The sequence below is a fragment of the Sebastes fasciatus genome, chromosome 14 (genome assembly GCF_043250625.1).
Source record: "Sebastes fasciatus isolate fSebFas1 chromosome 14, fSebFas1.pri, whole genome shotgun sequence".
NCBI lineage: Eukaryota > Metazoa > Chordata > Actinopteri > Perciformes > Sebastidae > Sebastes > Sebastes fasciatus.
In genome coordinates this window covers 29,224,788-29,242,825 of record NC_133808.1, presented here as the reverse complement: position 1 = coordinate 29,242,825, position 18,038 = coordinate 29,224,788, and the positions used below count along the sequence as shown (strand labels likewise).

The following is an 18,038-nucleotide window of genomic DNA, read 5'->3' as shown; positions in this document are numbered from 1 at the left end:
AGATATTATCAGCAGGTCTGCATGAAAAATATAAGAAGTATGTGGGGAAACTCTAACTCTTGAAATGAAAATTGGAGGCTGTTTGGACCAGCAGGACAAGTGAGAGATTAAATGTGGACGGCGTGTAGCGATTCAAGATCCCTCATTTCCAAACCCAGGAAGTTATTGCTCCTCCATCCAGCCCAATAAATGCCAGTATTTTGGTTGAAACACACTTTACATTCTGTGTTTTGGCTTTTTTCAACTAAGCAGCTGCTCATCTTCTGCTGTACTGACATTCTACTGTTTATTAAAAATGATAACATTAAAAATGTTTTAAAAAAGCAGCGAGCTAACAGAAAAGCAGTGCAGTTTGCTGTGACCAGTGTTGCCAGGTCCATGTTTTTACTTTTGAAGTGTTGCCGCTGGTTGAATTTTTTTGTCCGCTTGTGGGTAGACCTATTTTGCATGCAAATTACCGTGAAATTATCATGAATGATACCCCCCAAAAAACCTCCCAAACTGACTCCAGATCAGCACGCAGCTTACACACATGGACAAGGGACACGTCACAGGACCGTCCATACACACACTACCTCTGAACCCCGGGGGGGGGGGACATGACGCAAGTGGGCAAAACACAGGAAGATATACAAAAGAATGGGAAAGTGGAAACCTAATTAAAGACTGCAGTAAATACATATGAGGTAAAAACAGTACATTCATGTTGTCCAGGCAGGAAGGAAGAAGAGAAGAAGAGAAACCCTTGTGTTGGCCCAAACAGCCTCCAATTTTCATGTAAAGAGTCGGTACTTAGTGTTTCCCACATACTTGTTAAATCTTTCATGCAGACACACTAATAATATCTCCCGCTACCTTCACGACACAGATGCTAAACCGTGCTAAGATTCACGATATCAAAACCCAACCGGTGGAGGCAGATGGCCGCCTACCCAGAACCGTGTTCTGCCCAAGGTTTCTACCCGCTAAACGGGGAGTTTTTCCTTGCCATTGTCGCATAAGAATGCATGCACATGGGGGATCTCTTTGTTGGGTCTCTAAATTATAGAGTATGGTCTTGACCTGCTCTATATGAAAAGCCTCTCGAGATAACTTCTGTTATGATTTGACGCCATATAAAAAGAAATTGAATTGAATTGAAGAAAGAGAGATTTGTAAATTTGTGAATTGGTAAATACTATCATGATACTTGGGTGCCGATTCGATATGTATTGCGATTCAATATTACAATTTATTGCGATTTTTGTTAACTTTTTTAACACTAAACCCTGGGAAAAAGTTGAATCATACACTTCTAGGGACTTTTGCTTTGGAAAATATCTAAATGAATACTGTAAGAATGTTTGATTTTCAGCATGTATGTAGTCAGAGATGTCCTGAAGTCAAATATATCAGTCATTTTCAGGAATTATTTATTACATTTTTTCTAAAAAAAAACAAATCACAGGGACACACACAAGTTATTCCACTGATCAACAGTTGTGGTTATATTGCACCAAGAAACCGCAACGTTCCAGCAAAAGCATTGAAGAAGAAGACCGACCGCCGGCTAGTAAACATGGATGTAAACAATGCACGTTTCAAAATATTCAAATAATCGGCTTTACGCATGTGGAAGGGAATGTATCCAACATGTTTGTTAGGCCTCAAGACTACAAACAGTCTGTTACGATGAGAAATACTGACGGTAAACACAACTGTGTTTGTTTAGAACTAAACTCTGTAGGTTACCTTTTGAGTGCAGAGCCACAGCTCAGCTATCACTCACCTCCAGCTCTCTCTGCTGACTTTACAGTTCATGTTGTGCTCCTTCCCGTCTGCAAGACTGAGACATGTATGAAGGTGAAGGTCAGTCTGTGTGGGATTTCTTTGTTTGAACTAGTCTGCTGGGCTTTTCCCCAGCTTAAAGGTCCCATATTATGCTCATTTTCAGGTTCATACTTGTATTTTGTGTTTTTACTAGAACATGTTTACATGCTGTAATGTTTAAAAAAAACTTTATTTTCCTCATACTGTCAGCCTGAATATACCTGTATTTACCCTCTACTTAACACGCTCTGTTTTAGTACATTTCAACAGAATTGCAAGGGAATTGCGTTGCTAGGCAACAGTTTGGGTCCATATTTACTTCCTGTCAGCTGATGTCATTCACGTACACTGCAACCGGAAATAAACTGGGACACATTTAGAATGTTTACGTTTAAAACTGTGAAATGATCTATATTATTGTACATTTGTGACATCACAAAATTACATAAATCCTGATGGCTTTTTTCAAATGCACAGTTTTTGAATACGGGCTGTGTGTATTTCTCTCTGGATAGAGCGTTTCGATACTTTCACAGTATTAATATAGCACTTAAACCCGCTTTATAATATAAAAGCCATGAACATCTCACTTTTTACAATATGGGACCTTTAAAGAATGTTTACCTGGTATTAACATCCGGTCTGCAGCTGATGGATTATCTGATTAATATTATGTGATCACAGGTATAACAGGCAGGGTGGGCGATCCCAGTGTAGGGATGTGACGTTGACGTTCTGATTGGACGTCTCTCTCTCCAGATGTTTCACGGCAACCACTTCACACATGACTTAAGGGCTTCACTTTGCCAACATATCCCGGCTCTTCTGAAAATCAGCTCGAGCTTAATAAGGACTCCAACTCAAATGCATGTAATAGATACAAACAGCTGATGCAACCCAATCCTGACAGTTAACACATGCTGACGTGACTGGGGCGACAAGTGTCGCTTTGATCAAACTGTTGTAACCCGCGGCAACGCCATTGATTGATTGATTGATTGATTGATTGATGCAAATGGATAATAAACTGCTTTCGTGGATTTTTCTGCATCCGCAGTGATTAATCCAAGAATACTGTACAGTGTTACTTTGACATCCTTTCAACATGTAAGCTAAGCAGTGTTAGATATGATAGACCACAGCCCCTGTCGCCGTGGTAACACATGAGATCCGGCAGCCGGTTGTCGGGGCAGCTGTTGCAAGGGTGCAGACGGCTTCACCTGTTGCCTTCTAAAGACATTTGGGCACACACATGACCTGTGTGTGTGTGTGTGTGTGTGTGTGTGTGTGTGTAGCCTCTCACACTCACGGCAGTTTGGTTTTGCATATAGCTGTTAAACTTTGCTTATCCTATCGTTATTCAAAAGTAGCAGATAGAGCAAACAAACACACACAAAAATGTGAGAGAGCCCACACATAACGACATGTTCTGTTAAGTTGAACAGTTTTGTTCCCATAGTGGAGAGAAACCATTTAGAAATAGCGTTAGTGGCTGGAAGGGAGCCCGCAAACTGGGGAAACTCTTGCGAGATTTTTAAGGCTGGGTATTGATCTTGAATAGTTAAGGTTAGGATAGGCCGTCGGGCATCAAGTTCTGCAATACTTTTTTTGCCTTTTTGCAGATCTCAGATCAGATTTTGCAATTTGCGGGCTCCCTTCTAGACACGACCAGAATTAGCGATGTTAGTTTTTTACTTTTTACTGAAAATTTCTGAAGAGAAAAGAAAAATAATGGATGAAGTCATGGAGACACGTTAAATAATCACGTCGCGTTGTTGCCACAGATGAACAGGACGGTCGTCCACTTCTGAGCTCCAACTCACTACTACATTATGCTTTGTGTTTAGCATTAGCTCATGCATTAGCTGCAGCCGCCATGACGGCGGTCAGCTTGGTTCTCTATTGGCTAACGTTCTTTCCCACGTGTCGGCGTCATCGGCTGTCCTCGGGGTTCCTCACACACACAACAGGATATCCCATCATAAATATTGAACATCGGTGCAGCCTGGATGGACTTCGGAGCCGATCGGAGGATGTAAAAAACACTCTTAACATACGTCACACCTCACAGGAAGATCTGGTGAGATAATCTCTAGAGTGTTCCCAGCATTAGATAAATGCACATCTTATTTATAGTGATTTATACAGCCTTCATAATGGAAACGTACGTCTGTTGGCTGTCTGAGCATCCTCAGTGTCACCTTCACCGTCTGGGGAAAAGCTTTCCCTCACTGGCTGACGTGAACAGAACTTCAAACTGGAAGCGTCTGACTGCTTATGTCACCCTTAGCTGCATTATATGGGTGCAGCAGTCCTTCCTGTACGGTTAGCGGGTCATCGTTTGGTTCCTGCGTGCTGCTGCTGCTGCTGCTTCTAGCAGTGTTAATGGTTCCAGCAGGAGTACATGTTGACCTTTAACATCTACACGTCTGGAAACGTTGAACGCCAGCTATGTCTGTCTGTGTGTGTGTGTGCAGCAGAACATATTGTGACCTTACCCCTGTAGTTAGACATAAGAATAGACATAGATAAAATGGATCACACACACACACACTGCTAGCAGTGACATCACTTCCTGACTGTGTGACCTTGCCATGACAAAAGAAGCACGCTGTTCAACACACCCGAGTACATTCATGGTTGAACACTTGTGTTTTTGTTCCTGTGGTAGCGTGGGAATAAATGTTTCTCTCATGTGTGTTTGTGACATGAAAGTTTACCTGTCTGGATACCGTTAACTACCAGGTTGTCAGGGGTAACCATGGCAACCAGTGAGATACATAGAATAGAGCACATGAGAAAACATTTATTCCCACTATAGCAAATGAAAAAAACACGAACGCTCTCTGAGAGACTTCTGAAGACTTCTGAGGACTTCTGTGTGTGTGCGTGGGTGTGCGTGGGCGTGTGTGCGCGGGCGTGTGTGCGCATGCGTGCATCTGTGTGTGTGTGTGAGCGGTCACAGTGTTTTTTTGTGTAGCTTTACTTCTTTGAAATACTGTCAGGCACTAAATCAGTGATCACAGAGACATTGTGTATTACTTTGTGTGTGTGTGTGTGTCTGTGTGTGTGTGTGTGTGCTCACTTGCAGAAACTGCTTCAGTACCTCTCTTTACAGTACGTTAACTTTCTGATGTTGTATTTCGAAGCAGTTTTTGGACCTTATATATGTGAAACATTATATTGCAATATTATATATTTAGCAATAATTCTATAAATGTTTTGCAGTATCTGCAAAAAGCTGTGGAAAGAAAGAGGCGACTTCACACTTCAGAGAGCCTGGATAATTTAGAATAAGGCTGGTGTGAAAAACGCATCTTAACAGCTCCTGTATGCGTCGTGCATTCACTTTTAACCCAACAGGTACGTATTGACACAACAGAGCTGATTAGCTGTTCGGCTCAATCGGCCGCTGACATGATCCACGGTTAGTAATCAGACCGTAGACATGAAATATAATGACCTCCAGGAGGAATCGATTACAGAATGCAGCATCTTGTTAGCAGCACAACAGAGAGGGGATCTCGCTCCTCATTAAAGACTTTCATTTTGTTCACTCTGTGAAACGGTGCTGATGGGAAACTTGGGATATTGTGTTGACCTTACATTGGAGAGTAAAAGCTTTGTCTTTTATCACGGTAATAGTATCATATCATGTTTTAGATGTGTAGTATGCACAGAAATACAATAGAGATTGTCGTTAGTTTTAATGGTGCTGGCAGTGGAGATAGTCACAGAAACCAAACTGATGTCTTTTGAGGCCAATTCATACATTCTTTTTTAAAGCACCAGTGTGTAACAATTAGGGAGATCTATTGTAAGAAATGGAATATAATATTAATACGTGTGTTTTCTTTAGTGTATAATCACCTGATAATAGGAATCATTGTGCTTTTATTACCTAAGAATGAGCCGTTAATATCTCCATATCTACATTTTAACTTTTCCTGCTTGGGCCGCAGTCGATAACGTTACTCGCTCCCGTCGTTGCCGCCGCTCTCTCTCTCTCTCTCTCTTGCTTCACCACTCACTTCCCACATATACATACACACTCTACGCACTGGCTCTGCCCCAAGTGACCTACGCTACTCTTACAACAACTGGCTCTACAGAGAGACGTTGGCGTTTTTGCGTCGGCCACCGTAGCTCTCCAACACGCTCGGCACGCGGGTGAGGCTTCTGTTGGTTGCAATCTCCTACCGCTAGAGTTACTTGTAAAAGGGACAGCCGGCACGGTGGGACATGCACACACAGGCACACACACACACACACACTCTAGACGCCGATGCTGTCGTTTTGCACGTCGTGCTCATTGTCACGCGGTCTTGAGTGAGACCACGACTTGCCACAAGTCGGTTTATATACGGTTGCAATGGCAATGGTATACATAAAAACTCTGACCATCCTGCTACGTTGATTTGAATGTTCTACTCCTATTCTATTTCTATTTCTATGGTAGTATGTATATTTTCTATCATTAACTTAGGTTGAAGAGAGAACCAGGGTTTTATGTAATATTAAGACTTTATTCAAGGGTAGACAACAGACTAAATCCTCAAAGGACACAAGCTCTAAAGCCTGACCTTCGACATGTCTCAGTTACTTTGACAATGATTTGATTTGGGGGTCTAACACTTTATTAAAGTTTATACAAATGTGACAAACATTATTATTCTGATGAGGTTGTAATTGTGATTATCAGTGAAATAAAGGGCTCATTTTAAAGGCAGATGTTGTGATGCTCTCAGTGTGATGTTCTCAGTGTGATGCTCTCAGTGTGATGTTCGCAGCGTTCCCAGCCTGTGACCTGCTCCGGCTCCAGGGTTTCTGGATCTATGTGTTGACTGAAGCAGTCTTAATTTGAATTCATTACTTTCAATCCTTGCTAGCATGTAAATGAGGCCACAGACGCAGTCAGTCATTCATGCTAATTAAGACGTTTATTCACTGAGTGTTTTTCATGCTAACGGAGCTGCTGTTTCCGCTGGTTGCCTAGCAACACTTGCTTGAGTCGGAGGACTTAAAAAACCATTAGAATACATCTGTTGGATTTCTCTCTGCTGGTAGTTCTTTTTTTATTCCTTCAGTTTTTTTCAGTCGTTTTTCCTCCGGCAGGCAAAGACCAAAACCTGCTGCAATTTAATAGGTTTGTTGGCAAGCAGTAGAATTGGGTTGATTTCCGGTTCTGCCGGGCCGGGCCGATGTACAAGCGATGTACAAGCGATGTACCAATTAAAAAGTAGCCGACATCAGCAACTTGTGCCGACGGCATCACAGAGCTATTCTACCAGCAGCAGTTGGGTTCATTTGAACATCCCGTTGCTATTAGCAACCATTAATTTCATTACTGATGCTGGTACCACCGGTACTCCCCGCTGAACTACCAGACTCATTCAGTCTGATATTTGCTGCTGGAATTAGATCTCACTAGAGTTCACTGAACACACGCCCACACACACTTTAAAGTCTTCTGCCATCGGTGTACCAATAGCTAGCAGATGTCCCAGTTGGTTTCTGGATGATGTCAGCCTCAGTGTAATATAAGGGCACACACGCACACACACACACACACACACACACACACACACACACACACAGGAGGTGCTCTGCCTTGTTCCAGGGCAGCGTGGCAGCATAGATGAAGACTGTCAAACCATTCAGGTTTTCCTCTGTCAGAAGGATTTCAGCTCCGTCTACCAGCTCTGTGTGTATGAATGCAGCCCTGTGTCCCTTAAAAATCACTTTCCCATATAACTATGCATTCTCAATTACGTTCGGAAGGAAACGTATTTTGTCGCAGATCACGTTTGTCTTAATAATAATGGGTATAACAAGCAAGAAAATACACTACTGATGGATGGAAGGGGGCGGGTCGATGGGCCATCAAACACCAGGAGACTGGTGTTGTTCTTGTCCCTCGAAACGTTGTCATTTCTTGCGTTTTCGTTTTGTTTTTAAGTAAACAAGTGAACAACTAAACAACTAACAACTAAAGCTAGACATACACTGTACGATTTTAGCCCGTTTCTTGCCCAAATTTTGAGCCGCACAGCCACAGGCTCTCGTACAGTTGAAGCAGAGCCACGATTCCCCAACGTCAGCGCCTTTCTTCTCCTCTTTTTACAGTAATCAGAGCGTAGCTATCAAGATAACCTCTTGTTTTTTTAGACGTTTCAGCAGACAGGATGGCACAGATGATCAAGGCAGCACGTTTCTGCTTTGTCAGCATTGTGACCCGTACAGATCTCTGCCAGCAAACAAACTTGACCTGCCTCGGAGCTTTCAAACTAATCTTTATTGACAACTGTAAACAACCAGAACGGTCATCAGGAGCCGACCGGACGTGTTTTTTTTTCTATTTTACACATACAGTGTGAGCTCAGAAATCGTGAGTTTTGGCTTCACGTAGCATACGATCTACTCGTACAGTAGGAGTAGGAAGTACGCAACAACATTTCTAAAATCGTACAGTGTCTGCCCAGCTTTAATAAAGTTTTTAGTTTTAGTAAAAGTTTCGTTGCATTTTTGTTTTGTTTTGTTTCCATTTAAAACATTAATCACGTGTTTAAAAGTGTTTAAATCTGCAACCGTAATCCAGGAGAAAGATATGTTCCCCTCAGAACGTATTGTGGATATACAGTTTAGTTGTATGGGAAGATAATTTTGTGGAAGAAAGGGTTGCTGAATGTGTATGCGTGTCAAGTAAATTTCAATGGCCCCAAGTTGTTCATTCTTGTGTGTTTAACAGCCATATGCTGCTGTAATCACTGCTGTATTGCTACTGTACAAACATACGCTGAATATGTGTATATGCGCCGTGGTGAACATCTCTGATGGAGAAAACACATGCTGGATGGATCAAAGGTGTGTGTGTGTGTGTGTGTGTGTGTGTGTGTGTGTGTGTGTGTGTGTGTGTGTGTGAGAGAGAGAAGAGCCAAGATAGGAACAAAAACATGCATGCCAGTTATTTAAGACCCAAACTGGATTGAATGTATTTGGATACTTTGACCACACTGTTGTGTGAGGAGAGAGAGAGAGAGAGAGAGAGAGAGAGAGAGAGAGAGAGAGAGAGAGAGAGAGAGAGAGAGAGAGAGAGATGAAGGGATAGCCACTATGTTCTTACACTCTTACCACAGTTTTGATGTAACAACCTCTGCTTTTAACAATCACAAGAATAAGAACTTAAACAAATCAGGTCGTGTACGTCAGGATGCTGATTATGTGTTATCTTTGTGGAGCAGACGTCGGTATTCCCTCTGTAAGAAGACTAAACAGAACCCCTTTAAAGACCTGCTTCTTCTACTTTGGTTCCATTTTCACCACGTCCTGCTGACAGCAGGAACACCATCACGTCTAACACACTCAACGCTTTAAGTAGGATTACTATTTGCTGGACGGACCTCTGAAGCGTTGCCTTCATCTCAGATTGTATTATTAGTTCAGATAGGTATGGCATTGGGCTCATTACAGGCTATTATCCTGGTTGGAAAAACACCAAAGTATGATCCCTTCAGAGCTTTATAGCAGGATTAGGAATGGGAATGCCATCTTTATGTGGCAAAGACCAAACAAGGCAGCAGAAAAAGTAGAGATTTACACATCTATACAGGTCGTAACAACTCTTAAAGGGCAGGTCCATCTGTTTTCTTTTCAAATGGAAACCCCTAGCTGAGTCAACGTTAAACTATGAAGTCTGGAAATAACTGAAAGGGTTAGTTTTTTTTTTTTGAAGTGGGGTTGTATGTAGGCTGCACTCCTGTGTTTTGCAAGGTAAAATTACTGTTTGTATTAATGGAGTCTGGTGGCTTTGAAGAGAGCGATCTAACTGCTTCAGTTTCCCCGTCGGAAAGAGCTGTCTGACGGCTGTGGACGGGAGTAGCAGAAAAACACAATATCAGTTTAAGTGTACACTATATTTAGAATATTTTCAGAGCTTTACCTCGCCATCTGCCAGCCCTTTCCAATGAGGAACTGAAGCCGTTATATCGCTCTCTTCAAAGCCACCAGACTACTTTGACAAAAACAGTAATTTTCCCTCTCAGAACAGGGGAGTTGCTGGAAAATAGCATTTCGATGCTAACACATACGTACTTCGAGCAAATGTTTGGATTTGAATACATAAGGAAGCTACAGAATGATAAAAAATAACTTTATATCGTCATATTTCTTAACTGCTAACTAAGCTTCTGTGTTGACTGAGAATGCCGTTGTGGGGACGGATACGTCACTCACTGCTGGTTCAGTGTGATTATCAGGCTGGGATTTACTATTGTGAACAGATGCAGACCATTAGAGCAGCAGCTGTGATCAGAGCCGACGTGCTGCCCTCTCTGTGTGTCTCCACAGTCCTCCCTCTTCTTTATTACATATTCAGAGTTTGAGTTTCACCCAAACAAAGTCTTTTGAACTTCTTGATTTGACCACATGAGTGTGGGTCTCAATCTTTCTTCTTCTTTTCTTCTCCAAAACCCAAACTGCTGAACGGCAGACTGATGTAGTTTACTCCAGGTTGGAAAAGTTCATGAGATGTCAATCCCAGTTTTCCAATTCTTTCATCTTTATTGTGCTTTTCTCACTGATAAGATACTATTTCTCCTTGCAATGTTTCAAATTGACAAGTTGTCCTTCACGGGAGACGTATATCCATATAATCGATCTGAAACGCAAAAAAACGATTCTATCGATACTAAGGATTTGCACCTTGTAATTAAGGATGACAAACGTTATATGAAAGTGATTTTAGCACTTTTATTAGTAAAGAAATGTTAAATGTTACTCAACGTTATTCACTCTCCAGACATGCGCCACCTTACCAGCTCTGCCCTCTGCAGCGCGAGCACGCATTCATGGCGTGCATGCAGACGAACGGTGCACTGGACTCCTCGCTCTGTCACCCGGTAGCGGCGTGGAGGGAGACAGTCTGCATGAGCTGACTGCATGTTTCAGGCCCTGATTCCCTTACAAGAAAAACTTTGAGGAATCCTGACCTGCACTGTTCAGTATCAGATATTTATTTCACAGTCATACTGACTGAATTTTTGGCACAAAAAGTTACTGTATCGTATCGTATCGCTCTAGATGAGCCAAATATCATCCTTGAATCGTATCGGAACCATGGACATCGCATCGTATCGTTGGAAAAACGTATCGTTACACTTTATATTGAAAACACTTCATGAGGTGGTTTCACAATAACTGCAGCATTCACCCTTAACATATTTATTATGCAGTCTATTTTATGAGGTGATGAGTTAATATCAACAGCAGCTGTACGCATCAACATTATTTTATAGCATCTAATGAACAGAGCAGAACACGGTGCAGCTCCCGCTGTTACAATGCTCCGTGAGTAACAGAGTGACTGCTGGCAGGCGCTGATAAGTAAGACAACATTATGCACAGCTGGTGCTGCAACTTCAGGCTGAATAAATGCAGTGAGAAGATTGCTGTTATTACTTTTATTTAACGATTTACAAGACACTAACAATTAAAAATGACTTGTCTTAAAGTCATAAGCACAATCTGACCACGACATGTGGAGTTTCACAATGTGGAGAGTCAGCGCTGCTCTGTGTGGGGGTCTGTCTGCACGGATAGTCAGCAGGCTTGTAGTTTATAGTTTGCAGGATTTGAGGACTCAAATCTTTCACCTCCTGTCTGAACCATCAGGATTCTATCAGACGTGTTTGTTTTCTGAAGGAGGAGGAGCTGGATGACAACTGTGAAAGTCATTAAATGAAATGTGTGAGTTTGAGTCTTTCCACATTTGGGGTGGAATTGTAATTAAAATGCGTTCAGATGTTCTCTGTATCTCTTTCTCACTGCAATTTCCTTTTCTCTCGCAGTTGATTCATATCTACACTTTGTGTCAAGGCCACTGAGGAGAGTGTGTGTGTGTGTGTGTGTGTGTTGTGGGGATTAAAGTCTGTTCACAGTCTCATTGTGGGGACTCTCCTCCCATCTGGGAACAAAAAGCCGTCCCCACAATGTAAACCATTAAATGTTAGGGGCCAGTCTTGGTTTCTGGTTGGGGTTAGAGTTAAGGGTTATATAGTGGTTAAGGTTAGGAGGATAATAACTGCTTATAGGGGATGAATGTAACTTAATGCAATGTCCTCCTAAATGGCAAAAACAACTGTGACAGGAGAAATTTCAGAGATTAAGTCCAAAGTATAAAGGAGCACACGGATTTAAGGCAACAAACTTTATCAGAGGACGAACGTTTCCTTCACTCTACAACTATGTGTGTGCGCAGTGTGCATTTCGTGCCCTTCTGCTGGTGTAACTGACTTTATCGACAGTTGGAACTATTTGCATAATCCTCTTTATCTGCTGTTCTCTGGTGAGCAACAACAGTTACAGAGAATGAAAGCAGAGAATGTAAAATGACAGTATAACAACTATAAGGGTATAATACATTTTAAAAACTAAAGTATTTTCCTTCTGGTTTCAATATCTCCACATTCATTTTTTTCTTAATAAACACATGATTAATTTTATAGTAGGTCTCTCTTTATTGTTATAAAGGTGGTGAACAAAATATATGAAACACCTCTCACTGTAACGCAGTAGAAAACAGCACCGCAATCTTATATACAGCCTCCAAAGAAGTGGAAAGAAAACCTCCATTTTCAACAAAAACAGAACTTTATCGCCTTCATGATCATATCATGATAACATCAGAGTAGAGCTAATCGATTATGGTAAAAAATAAAGAGAAAAGAACGTATTGTAGCCTACATTTTTAAGTTAAATGCATGAATTTGGTGCACTTTGAAAGCAAAATTAAGAGGTTAGAAGGCTATGCATAACGGCGAGGTCTGGGTGAGGGGTAAAGTGCCACCTTCACTCCAGGCCTTTTCAAGACAACTTAGAGCCGGTCGCGACGCCAGCGTGTTCCCACGAAGGGTTCCTCCCACACCGAGCGGCCGTCCCTGACCCCTGATAATCCACCCCTTTCCTTTACAGCGGGGCGCTTTCACCCCGCTGTAAAGGAAAGGAATGAATTATCAACACAAGACAAAACAAGAGCATCATTGCGAAACGGATTGTTTTGTGTCGATTATCTGGTTTTCATAACCGTCGGAAGCCAAAATTGTAATAAAAATGTGATTAATTGCACAGCCTGACATCAGGGGAGTCTTTATGGTTCCGTACAGGAACAGAACCTCCATTAGTGGGCGGAGAACGGGGCAGAACCACAGCCAAGCCCGACTCTGACTCATCATCACTTTCCTGTCAAACACAAGATGAAAACCACGGCTCAGATGAAAACTGAAAGGGTGTGTGTCTGTGTGTGTGTGTGTCTGTGTGTGTCTGTGTGTGTGTGTGTTTGTCCAGAGACAAGACTGACAGCTTCCTGTGTGTGTTGAAAAGACAAAAGCTGTTTCCTCTCAACAGTAATGGACAAATGAGTCGCACTCACTCACCGGCCCATCCACACTCACACACACACACACACACACACACACACACACACACACTTCCTCTGCTGTGTGTAAGGAGCTGCTGATGTTGGCAGCACCCTCTCCGTTCTTTCCTTCACTTCCTGGAACACAGACTGTTTTTATATGCAAATCCTATAGATTTTAATATAAAGACACATAAATACAGACTCGTCTGTTCCAGGCTGGCTTCAACAAGCCAGCTGAAACAGCTTGTTGTGGTTTCTTTTACATCCATTAATTAACATAATCAGCCAAAGTGAGCATTGATTAGTTTGTGAATAGAGCTGACTGTGACGCTGCGTCCACCTAACGCTGTGCTGAAAGGGGAGGATGCTGTAGGTGCAGTGCATGTGTCTGCAGGTTTAAGATATATATATATATATATAGAATCGCTCCAGATTGTGTGTAGGACCAGTTGGGTCCATTCCAGGTCAATTTCCGGCTCACACTCGGCAACGTTTTGCAGCCTCGATAGCTAACTGGCTGCAGCACATTAAACAGGATGTAAACTTAACTTAACTAAATACATATAAATACAGCATTGCTTGCAAAAACTAATTTGTGATTAAGTCCTTTAAAGAGCCACCTGAACCTGCATGCAATCCATCCCCGTACTGTAGGTTAAACGGCTCCATCCGGGTTGAATCAATGCTATTTCTGTAAAGCATTGGCACACTGTTACATGAGCCGACATAAATCTGATCAATTAGATCATTAACCTTGAACGACATTAATGATCGTGACTAATCGTTCCGTCGCCGAACTGTGTGGACAGCTCTGATCGGTCACACGTGTCAAGAACGATCTTTGGATGTGACTGAGCGATGCGATCCCAGCGCCTCGTTCACGCTGACATTAAAAGATCAAATCGCCCGGGATGATTGACATTTCTAAATAAAAATACAGGATAGAAAAATATATACATCAACAAACTCTCTTTCAAACTTCAAAAATGTCCCTTCAGCCTCTCCTTTTGTAGCCTTTTTTTATGTTTCATGAATATAAAAGAGGTTTGTGTTGATGTCAGCGCTTTAAAACATGGAATTGACTTTTCTCTCTCTCTCTCTCTCTCTTTCTGTGTCCTGAGATAGATTTTGCCGACTTAGCGTTCTCACTGTGGAATGTTCTTGGAATGTGTGTGTATGTGTGTGTGTGTTTTGCAGCCAGGACAGTGAATCTCATGCACACACACACACACACACACACACACACACACACACACACACACACACACATACACACATACACACGCACAGCAGGGCATGGACATTTGGGCTTGTTTTCTACAGAGAGAGAGAGAGAGAGAGAGAGGGAGAGAGAGAGAGAGAGGTGAGAGGGTAGAGAGAGAGAGATTTCATAACATGACAGACGGATGACCAGATGAACTGAGAGGGAAAGAAAGAGAAGAAGAGATTATAAAGAATGAAGATGACTACATGCCTGCTTCTATTGCTAATAATAATAATAAAGTTGTTGAGTTGGAGAAAATATCAGACTTTAAATGCTTTGTCTGAGCTATTTGCCCCGATGTGATCTAGAATATGATGATTGAGTGTTATTTTTGTACACTCTTGCTGTGACCTGAAATTGTTTTGTCTGTAACTGTTATTTGTTGTGTTTAATGTGTTTAATGTGCTGCTGCTGTCTCGGCCAGGGCACTCTCTTCAATCTCAAAGAGGCTTTTCCTGGTTAAATAAATTCTAAATAAAATATAAAATAAAAAAATAAATATCTCAGCTATAAACCAATGAACAATTTGTGTTTCCATTCTCATAATTTGAATGCACATTTTGAAGTATCGCATTAGAAAAGCTGTATGGAAACAGCAAAATTCAATAAAAATTGCACAAAAAAAGTTTTTACGCTCCCTTGAGGTGGTTTTTAACTTTGTCGAAAAAGAGTTGATGCGCTAAATGTGTTATGGAAACTCATTTGCCACCTTTTTTATTATTAAATTATTTATTTATTATTATTATTTCCTTTTTTTCTTCTCTTTGTATCATTATTATTATTATTATTATTATTATTATTATTTATTTATTTATTTTATTCTATTTTTTTTAAATTAATTTAAATTTTGAATGCTGATGTAGTTTTCTCTTGTTTACTTATTGTGTTTGTTTCTAAGCTCAATTACTTTAAAAATTGGTTTATAAACTATTGTAATTACGAACTGTAAATTGCATATATGAAAACAACCTTGAAAAAATAAAGTATAAAAAAAAGGAAACGCCTCTGCCGTATAAATTTTGACGTAGTGAACATTAAACTCACATAACTGATCAACTTTTTCTGCTGTCAGTAAATTCTTGTATATATATTTATATCGTCTTCTTCTCCAGACGGCATGAAACATGATCGATACTACCTGACATGAAAGAACAATTAAAACTTGCTCAACTTGGTCGTAGATCGGCCAAGTCGACTTGTTTTGTTTCGGTTTGCAACCTCTACTTCTTCTACTCTGTTTACTTGTGGATTACAGCCATGTGTAAAGCAAAGTCTATAGCAGTTTTTGCGACATTTCAAAAGTTTGCTTAAAAGTTGCTTGGCCACTGAATGGAAACACGGCTAATGTTACAGTATGTTAAAGACAAAAGAACAAGAGCACACACACATGCAAAAACTTTGTAAAAGCTAGGTGTGTGTGTGTGTGTGTGTGTGTGTGTGTGTGTGTGTTCTCTCTCTCCCAGGAATGTTGATCTGATAATGGGATTAATACTAAAAGCTCCTCTGTTCCTCTCTCTCTCTCCGTCTCTCTCTCTCCAGGGTCATTGAGGACTGAAGGCATCAAGGCGTCTGATGTTCTTCCTGTGTTAAAGGAGAAAGTTGCCTTCGTTTCAGGTGAGTGTCAGTCAGTGTTGTAGTTAAATCTCCAAACCTTCAGTCCAAGACAGGAATCCGGGGTCATAATACTGCGTGCTAGATCTGTTTGGGATCACATCCAAGTTACTGAGGTCATAGAAACCTTCATCAAAACACAGCAGAAAGTGGGGCAGAACTCCAGAGGATTTATTCACAAAGGATCTTATCTTACCAAAAGGTGTCCTCCTAAATTGTGCTAAATGTTCCTAACTTAGAGTTTCCTTAAAGGGAAAGTTCACCACCTTTTATGTGGATGTCCAAGCAGTGTTGATGTCATACTTGCCAACCCTCCCGAATTTCCCAGGAGACCCCTGTTTTTCATTTCCCTCTCCCGGTTTCCTCCCGGGGTTTCTCATGATTTATGACAAATTTGCATACTTTTTTTTTCCTTTTCGTTATCATAGCCTTTTTCTGAAACTGAACAGTGTGTATAATCCCTACTGTTTCCACCCGGACGACAATAGAGCTACACAACTGTCGTTTCCCGGCGGAAGAGAGCAGTCTGTGCTCGCGACACAGCGCAGTTTGAGCTCATGTCGTGGTGCGGCGCTAGCCATTGGAAATAACGGGTTTCAGAGCACAGTGGTGCCGTTGACGCGTTGTTTCTGAAAGGACCTTCAGTGAGTGAGAGACGGAGAGAGAAATGGAGATCACTAAGAGAAAGAAATACTCAAGCAGCAGCTTAAATAAATAAAAACTGATGAGTATTAGTTTATGCCAGAGATTCACACGCCACCTTCACACCAGAGGGGCGAATTATTCACTTCTCTTTCCTGGGAGTTAAAGGTGAAATCAAAAGTTTAACATAAAAATGCTGTTGCAGTGTTCTTATTATTTTGTTATTTTCACTCTTTTAAAGTCATCAGATGCAGGAAACAAAGTCTCTGAAACTCACATTTTTCTCAAGGTTGGCAAGTATGGTTGATGGTAGTAGTGTAGTCGGCACCAGTGGATCAGCATTCTTGGTTTTCCACTGTGTTGCTGGAGCAGCGCCTCTTGTGACCGTAAAGTCCCACGATGGATTGGCAGTCTTTCTAGGACTGTTTGCTGTGCTGTTTTCTCGTCCCAGTGAAGCAGCTGTTGTTCTTCAAAGCTCTGCATACCCCTCTGGGTTTCAAACCTCCAGGTGTCTCTGCCTTTTGCTGAGACTTCCCAAGTATCTGTGTCATTTTTGGTGGCTTTCAGGTCACGTCTACATACAGTACGTCTTTGTGGCGTAGCTGTGGCCGCCCCGGTGGCCTTTTTACCCTGAAGCGAGCTCTCCATAAAGGAGGTCTGATGGTAAATGTAGTCAATTGAAGTAATAAATTCCTCAGTGTGCTCAAGAAAGCTAAGTTCTCCTACTCACTGAGCCGTGCAGGTAGTGACTACATGTACCAAGATGCATTGCGCTCGAGCCTCGGATGCCCAGGTTCTACGTCGGCCACATCCTTTCTCGCGGCTACTACAGTCGCAGCTGCATTATATTTAGGTTTAACTGATAATTCTGGCAGACACACAGTCACAGTAATACAGAGTTGTGCACAAAATCATCTCCTGTTACTGGATTGTTTTGACTTTAAATTAGGACCGACACATCCCTTATCTTAAGGAGTTTCTCCTAACTCAACCAGCAAGGAGCTTAGTTTATTGAATACAACCCCAGATATATCCCCAGATGTTTATACCTGTCAGTCCCACTGGTCCACGGCCTCATCTGTAAGACAGTGACAAGTCCGCATACAGACGGGTCACATAGTCACAAGAACTTGGAGCTGAACACCCTCAGTGACCCCACTCATCATACTCAATAGCACCGTCAGCCTTTAAAACCTTCAGGACTGCAGGAAAGATCATTGGTGTGTGTGTGTGTGGACCCGGACTTGCACACCTCCTCCTGGGACAGGAAGCGGGCAGGGAAAATCATCACAGGCCCTT

General features: G+C 41.7%; 1 protein-coding gene across 3 annotated transcripts in view; it reads left to right on the top strand.

The window, feature by feature from the left end:
- kalrna (kalirin RhoGEF kinase a) overlaps positions 1-18,038 on the top strand; it is a 160,026-nt gene that overhangs the window by 26,230 nt on the left and 115,758 nt on the right. For all 3 annotated transcript variants that reach the window (XM_074657762.1, XM_074657761.1, XM_074657763.1), the window contains exon 2: positions 16,026-16,100. In XM_074657762.1, the coding sequence (XP_074513863.1) occupies positions 16,026-16,100 (75 nt within the window). The remainder of the gene's footprint in view (positions 1-16,025; positions 16,101-18,038) is intronic.